The sequence below is a fragment of the Rhinopithecus bieti genome, unplaced genomic scaffold (assembly GCF_001698545.2).
Source record: "Rhinopithecus bieti isolate Rb0 unplaced genomic scaffold, ASM169854v2 scaffold_61957, whole genome shotgun sequence".
NCBI classification, from domain to species: Eukaryota; Metazoa; Chordata; class Mammalia; order Primates; family Cercopithecidae; genus Rhinopithecus; species Rhinopithecus bieti.
In genome coordinates this window covers 702,886-711,292 of record NW_016823861.1, presented here as the reverse complement: position 1 = coordinate 711,292, position 8,407 = coordinate 702,886, and the positions used below count along the sequence as shown (strand labels likewise).

The 8,407-nt window shown below is 34.4% G+C and overlaps 1 protein-coding gene across 1 annotated transcript in view; it reads left to right on the top strand.

Moving 5' to 3' along the window:
- Positions 1-6,269, top strand: part of PCDH15 (protocadherin related 15) — a 591,153-nt gene extending 584,884 nt beyond the window's left edge. Inside the window, exons 32-33 of the mRNA XM_017861934.1 lie at positions 4,319-4,427; positions 5,415-6,269. Coding sequence (XP_017717423.1) covers positions 4,319-4,427; positions 5,415-6,269 — 964 coding nt within the window. The remainder of the gene's footprint in view (positions 1-4,318; positions 4,428-5,414) is intronic.
- Positions 6,270-8,407: the final 2,138 nt, after the last annotated feature.

Below are 8,407 nucleotides of genomic sequence, written 5' to 3'. Positions count from 1 at the left end.
TTTTTTTTGAGACAGAGTCTTGTTCTCTCACCAGGCTGCAGTGCGGTGGCATAATCTCAGCTCACTGCAACCTCTACCTCCTGGGTTCAAGCGATTCTCCTGCCTCAGCCTCCCTAGTAGCTGGGATTACAGGCACACGTCACCATGCCTAGCTAATTTTTGTATTTTTGGTAGAAACAGGGTTTCACTATGTTGGCCAGGATGTTCTCAATTTCTTGACCTCTTTATCTGCCCACCTCGGCCTCCCAAAGTGCTGGGATTACAGGAGTGAGCCACCGCACCCAGGCTCCTTCCTCAATTTTTTTTTTTTTTTTTTTTTTTTTGGAAGGACTGATGCTCTATTCATTCATGGGTGGTGAAAGCATCCAAGAGGTACCTTTTAGATTATTTCCTTCTGCTAGTTCCTATCCCTTTTTACTCAACTCAGAAATACAGAGTGACTCAATCAAGGGCTGTCTTGCTGAGTTTCCTGGGTTCCTATCCCCATCCCTTCTGTCCTTCTTATTACATTTTTAATGCAATTGATGTCATATGCATTGTAGCTAGCAAGAGCTGAGTGTTATTTTCCCTTTAGGAAAAAAAAGTATTTATGTAAAGAAAATTCTTTGATGCTGACTTCTAAAATCCAAAATCCACTTAGTTGCATTATTTCTCCATAAATATTTACTTGAAATTTTTATTTTGTCTTTCCTACTATTTCTTAATGTTGTTAAAAGTCTACTTCAAAACTGTTAGAAGTTATTTTCTCAGTATCCGTATGTATTTAATTACACATTCATTGGTCAAGCAGTTTGAAAATATTAGTTCTGAGACATATTTCCTTCTTTTAAACCAGTATCATTACACTGGGTTTTACATACCTTGAAATTCTTAGCTTTCCTATAGGAAACATGTTTTTACAAAGTACTTAATTTGAAATAACTTAAATCTAGACTTTAACTTCGTCCCAGTTTCTTCCAGGTCTTTTTTAACCTCATTCCTTCACTATAATAAATCTTCCTATAATAAACACATTTTTGTTGAAATAAAACCTATGCCCATAAAAAAGTATAAAGCATACTATATAACTAGATGAATTTTTACAGAGTGCACATACCCTTCAAGCTCCTGTATGTCAACACCTAATCAGTTTTTCTTCCCCTACCACTGACCTGGCCTGTAACATATTCTTTAGTCTGTTCTTGAAATTTACATAAATAGAATGATACAATATATTTCATTGGTACTTGACCTATATTGCTCAACAATTCTGTTTGGGAGAATCATTTATGTTGTTGTGTGATGTAGTAGCGTGTTTTTCTCATGGACTTTTGCATTGTTTCCAGTTTGGGACTGTTATGAATAATGTGTTTTCTCACAAATGTACATGTTTCTGTTGGGTATTTAACTATAAATTTAAGTTCTGCGAAAGAAGAAATGATTATATTTAATTTAGTACTATTGCCAAACGTATTCTAAAAAGTTTTACCAATTAGTAATCTCTCGAGACGTAGATGAGAGTTTTAGTTGTTCTGTGTCCCTGCAAATACATAGTATTGTTCATCGTGGGTTTTTCTAAATATTAGTCATTCTGGTGAATAAACTATACTAGTTTTAACATCAAACTTGGATTCCTTTAGAGTAGGTTCACAAAGTATTTGTAAACTGCAAAATTGTAAGATGTAATGCAAACGTAAATACCTACAGGATCTAGGGTAGTAATGTAAGTGAATGGAGTTTATTAGACACAAAGCAATAGCAGATGGCAGATTTCATAATGACTAAGGTGTAAATGTAGAAAAATGTTGGGGATACTGTCTTAAACAGGAGAGAACATGCTTACTGTAAAAATTAATCTGGTCAACTAGATTCTTGGAATGTAAAACTATGATCCTAGTGTTTCCATCTTTTATTTTCAAGAGAAACCAACATCCACATTTTTGATGTCATTTTCTGATTAGCACTGTAACAGTAATGAATTCAATTTTTAAAAATGATGTTGGCCACACCAAGCACAACTGAGGATCCTTGTCCGTATCGATCATGCAGGCTGCAAATTTCCACACTTTGTAAATGACATATTTGTGCCCTCAGAGGAGAGCATTTTTTTCCTGACTCATTACTATTCCTGTATCAACAAAATTAAATTTTTATAAATAATAGATGATATAAATATGTACCAATCTATTTTCCTGTGAGTACCTATCCTTTTCCCTCTCTTCACTTATTCCACTGCAAAATAAATTTGGTTAACCTTTGCCATTTAACCTGCTTAACATGTTAAACTAGAATTGAAAAGGGAAATGTAGAGAAATTATATTTGATAGTTATCAGAAACTGTCTTCACATGTATGTCTCAAGAAAAACATCTTTCTCTAAGAGTAGAGGTTGACAAAAATCTGTATGTTTAGAATTTAGAACTAGAAATATTAAAAGTGCCTCTATTCTAACAAATTCTTTTTTTCCTTTAAAAGCCTTAAATTTAGAGGCCGGGCGCATTAGCTCACGCCTGTAATCCCAGCACTTTGGGAGGCCAAGGTGGGGCTGATCACGACGTCAGGATGGAGACCATCCTGGCTAACACCGTGAAACCCTGTCTCTACTAAAAACACAAAAAATTAGCCACGCGTGGTGGTGGGCGCCTGTAGTCCCAGCTACTCAGGAGGCTGAGGCAGGAGAATGGCGGGAACCCGGGAGGCGGAGCTTGCAGTGAGCCGAGATAGCGTCACTGCTCTCCAGCCTGGGCGACAAAGCAAGACTCCATCTCAAAAAAAAACTAAACAAAACAAAACCCAAAAAAACCCTTAAATTTAGAGTTAGCAGTATGTTTTAAAGTATAAACATCCTTGGGAAGCATTACACATTAACTTCTTGTTATCAGATGATTTTATCAGAACAGTTTTAAAGAATAGAAGAATACTGGGTACGAGGAAACTGTTAGTGGGGAGATGAAAACAATGCTGTAGATAGTGTTATAATTTTTCTTAAGGCCAACACCACATAATAATTTAACTTAAAATTGAGTTAAATATTAACTGTCTATTGATAATTTTAAAACACATTCAACAACAAATGAAAATGCTCATCTGCAAGCTTTAACAGACTTGCCATTCGGAAAATCTACTTTTCCCCTTCAGGTCAAATTATATAACCTTATTTTGTATCAAATAGTTACAGCCAGAAAAAAAAAAAAAAAATGAATAGGTTTGACTAACACTTTTAAATAGAGTTATTTTAATTGCTTTAACTGACGCTTGTATTTAACGTTATTTTGGCAGGAATGTTTTGAGAATCATCGAATTCTAGGTGTGGAAATCTGACTTTGAGCTGAAACGTGATAAGAATTTGTTTTCAAATGCAATTTTTCTTTTTGAACAATAGGAATTATCCATGGAGTCTGGAATTGATCCTGGCCAGGAATATGGACAAGATTATTACAGTTATGAGCATGGGTACATCTTCAGATTTTTTAATTCAGATTCTTATTTTAATATTTTATTAATAGGAAACTATTAAATGATTATTGTTACTATAATTTGTTTGTAATGTCATGTCAATCTCGCTAGTATAATATCTGAAAATGAATAGTATATCAAGCTTTAATTTTAACCAAGTTTTAACCATTTTTCTATATTGAGTTCCATATTGATATTTTACATTGACATTGATTGCAATTCTAGAAATGTGATAAAATTATTCAAAATTATTTATATGGGAAATAGATATCAAGCATATTTGCTCAATTCCTAAATTCACCATTTCTTTCGTATGAGATGTTAATGTTTTATCTGATCAATTTAAAGGTTTGCCCAAGAGCAGTTGGGAAGCAGAAAACTTACCTTAGAATTTACTGATAAGTGTCTCAAAAGTCACTTATACACATATAAATGAGCTGCTTTCAAAAAAAAAAATACTGTAGAAAATTGTGAAGACCATTACAGACCATGTTTGAAGCAACTTTTTGCTACCAAGGTACAGATTTTGTGTTGTGAATGAGCCATTACACTTTTCCAAAGTATCAATTTTGTGTTCTGGATTGTTCAGCTAGTTAAGCCACAATATGGCTTTTTCCTCGTTTTAGTTTCTCCAAAAACAAGTATCTGAAATAACTCAACTGTCTTTATTGCTATTCCAGGGTACCATTATGGCAAAAATCACTGGTCATCAGGTAGCAGTTCTTACTCTATAGTTTTGTAACTAGTTTACAGGGAGCCTGATAGGTGCTGTGTAAATATCTGTCTATTGAATGGTGGAAGAGAAAGAAGGAAACAGATCACTCATGGTAGATTCTACAGAAATCACATGACAAACTGTTTCAAGCTGTAAGTTTATATTTCAGGTATGAAATGCCTCAATATGGGAGTCGCCGTCGATTGTTACCACCAGCTGGACAAGAGGAATATGGTGAGGTGGTTGGTGAAGCTGAGGAAGAATATGAGGAGGAAGAGGTAATTACTATAATTTTATTATGTAAGATAATCCAAGAAAAATATTGTTTAACCCTACATGACTAGCAGCTATAGAACATTTCAACTTTTAGAAATTCCTTTCGTTTAGCACATATTTTCCATAGAAATTTAACAATGCTGACCATTTCATTGCCTTGTCTTTGGAGGAAAATTAATTCTTGATAATTTAATTTATGTCCTTGTGAAAGTGTTCAACATTTGGAAAGGCCACAATAAAAAGCATGTTTCCTAAAATTCTAAATCATGCTCCATAAAGATATTATAATCAAATATATTTTAAAGTTCTGCAATACAAAGGTTATTTTTGTTCTCACATTATCTAGCAAACTAAAAGTCAAGAAAAAATATACTCCCCACTTTTCAATTATCAGAGAAAAGTAAATTATTTCCACTAATAATTTTCAAGGAATGATGTAATTTATGTTTAAATTAGCATGACTCATTTCTATAAAATTCTTATACTTTGTCTTCACTATTTACTTGGCAAATGTATACAAAAGCAACAGTAACAAAAAATAAATGTCACTGTGGCTTTAACATGTGTAAAATTTCATAAAATAGATTTATCACAAAATAAGATAAATCACCATATTTTCATGATTATTGAAAATTTAGTTCAAGGGAATATAGAAAGCTATTAACCAAAGTCTAGTGACAGAAGAAGGAAGAGGCAATAATTCTTTCTTTTTTGTTTGATCTAAGATGAAAAATAAACTTTGAGTAACAAGAAGGAAATTAATATATTTGGGTATTGTAAAGTATAAACTAATATAAAATAATTTACTTTCTCTTAATCACCTTCTGTCTATATGCAGTAGAAATTTTTGTGATTGTTTTCTTAAGCCAGTTATATAACATGCATGAAGCTATCACCCACAGATTCATTCCTGCGTAACTTACGTGGGACAAAGTCATATCATAGCTATCTCCAAGCTGACACTTCAATTGCATTTTCACAATTTTCAGGAAGAGCCAAAGAAAATTAAAAAAACAAAAGTTGAAATTAGAGAGCCTAGTGAGGAGGAAGAAGTAGTTGTAACTATCGAAAAACCACCAGCAGCTGAACCTACATACACAACATGGAAGAGAGCCAGGATATTTCCCATGATTTTTAAGAAAGTTAGAGGATTAGCTGATAAAAGAGGAATCGTTGAACTTGAGGGTGAAGAGTGGCAGAGACGCCTTGAGGAAGACGATAAAGATTATTTGAAACTCACTCTGGACCAAGAGGAAGCAACAGAAAGCACTGTAGAATCAGAGGAGGAATCCTCCAGTGACTATACTGAATACAGTGAAGAAGAGTCTGAGTTCAGTGAGTCTGAGACTACAGAAGAGGAATCTGAGTCAGAGACACCCTCTGAGGAGGAGGAGAGTTCTACCCCTGAATCAGAAGAATCCGAATCGACAGAGTCAGAAGGAGAAAAAGCAAGGGAAAACATTGTGCTTGCAAGAAGAAGGCCCATTGTTGAGGAGGTCAAGGAAGTCAAGGGTAGGAAAGAGGAGCCACAAGAAGAACGAAAAGAACCTAAGGTGGAAGAAGAAGAACACTCAGAAGAAGAAGACCATGGACCCGTCCTTGTGGAAGAAAGTACAGACCTTGAAGCTCAAGATGTCCCTGAAGAGGGCAGTGCAGAATCAGCTACGGTGGAAGGAGGTGTGGAAAGTGAGGAGGAATCAGAATCAGGTAGTAGTAGCAGTAGTAGCGAAAGTCAGTCTGGAGGTCCATGGGGCTATCAGGTGCCAGCGTATGACAGAAGCAAGAATGCAAACCAAAAGAAGTCACCAGGAGCAAACTCTGAAGGTTACAACACAGCACTTTAAAAGAGATCACAGTAGGTGGGAGTTTTGCTGTGATGAGTGCTCTCGCGTGCAGTGCCTTCTGTGTGTTCTCCGAAGTGACATTTGAAAGGGAGGAAATTGATCATGATTTTGATATGACTTATGATCAGAAGCATGCCAGAAAAGTGAATATATATGCTGTCCAAATCGATTTGTATATTAGACTGTATTAGAGTAAAACTGACTAATCCTTCCTACATTAGTAAATCAGAACACATGCAATCAGCTAATCAATATTTAATATTTACTGGTAGGATTTCTGTTAATGCAGTGTGGCATTATGTATTATCAGTGACACTCTGTCTATTGGAATGGCATATATATATATATATACACACACACTATATATATATGTTTTTATATCATCTTTCAAAATAAATACTAAGACAAGCTTCAAAAAATTATACCTTTAACAGTCTACTTTTGCATATATGTACATTTCAACTGGCAAAGGTATTATAAAAATTATGAACATCTTCAAATAAGTTTGTATCTGCAACTTCAAATATTAAGAGTTCAATGAAATAACATCTTTCAATTAAAAATTATTACAGCTTATTTTCTGTTATTATAAGCTACAGTGGAGTTAAAATAAATGTAGCAGTTATAAATTTTTTCTAGGTAAATAAACTATAATTTTGAAATATAGTTCTGAAAATCACAATGCATACAATGTGTTGATAGTTCACATATTCCAAAATGCAATACTATTTTGAGAAAACACAGTATTGCTTAACCCTTGCTTCTTGCTATTTTTCATGTTGATTGGTGAAAGTCAAATGAATTTGTGAAAACGTCCAGTTGCTTACAAAAGGAAAGTTTAGTATAATTAGCTTTCAGTTTTGTGTATTACTAGGTAAATGATGTAGACTGAGAAGATATTTTCTTTTAAGTTAGTGTATTTAATTGGACAACCCAGAAAACCAGGATACATCAAGTAAATAAATGCATTAAATTATACATCAAGTAAATAAATAAAGTCAAGTAAATAAATGCATTAAATTATACAAAGTGCATTAAATTATACAAAAGTTTTGGCTAACTAGAGAATACATGAAAAATTAGAATCATGTGGTTTAAAAATATTTTTAAAATATTGGGAATAGAAGCGTTAATATGAACAGAATATACTAAAGCTGTTCATTCCTTTCAGTTTAACGTTCCTGAATAGTATAGCAGCTGTCGAATAGTGGATCAGCTCCTTAAATAAAAGTAATACATTTTTTTCCATGTGGCTCGGTAATTTGATCTAAAAGAATACATGTGTTTCCTGAAATGTCTGCTCTCCAACTCAACAATACATTTTTCAAACATTAATAAGTTCTGAAGCCAATAAAGGATTAGTGAAAAGAAATGCATGCTATTAAAGACTGGCTTCCTTCTATCTCTCTTGAGTGAATTACCTTTGATAGCTTTCTAAATGTCATGATTTTGGATTTCACAGGCAATGTTATTGTTGTCTTTTAATTTATTTGATAGTAACTCACATATTTTGTTTATTTTGTCAGTGGGCAAGAAAAGAATGATCAAGTTAGTTGTAGATCGAGAGTACGAAACCAGCTCAACTGGAGAAGACAGCGCTCCTGAATGTCAGAGAAACCGTCTTCACCATCCTAGTATCCACAGTAATATCAATGGCAATATATATATTGCACAGAATGGTTCTGTGGTGAGAACCCGCCGTGCCTGCCTCACGGACAACTTAAAAGTTGCTTCCCCTGTTCGATTGGGAAGGCACTTTAAGAAACTAGACAAGTTGGCAGTGACACATGAGGAGAATGTGCCTCTGAACACATTATCAAAGGGGCCATTTTCTACTGAGAAAATGAATGCAAGACCAACTCTGGTTACATTTGCCCCTTGCCCTGTGGGGACTGACAATACAGCGGTGAAGCCACTAGGGAACAGGCTGAAAAGCACAGTTGAACAGGAGTCCATGATTGACAGTAAGAACATCAAGGAGGCTTTGGAATTTCATAGTGACCACACACAGTCCGATGATGAAGAGCTTTGGATGGGCCCCTGGAATAACCTCCATATACCAATGACAAAACTGTGACCAATTTTTTTAAAAGCTATTTTAATTTTACTTCCGTTTTAATAAACTGTGCTTTTATTGT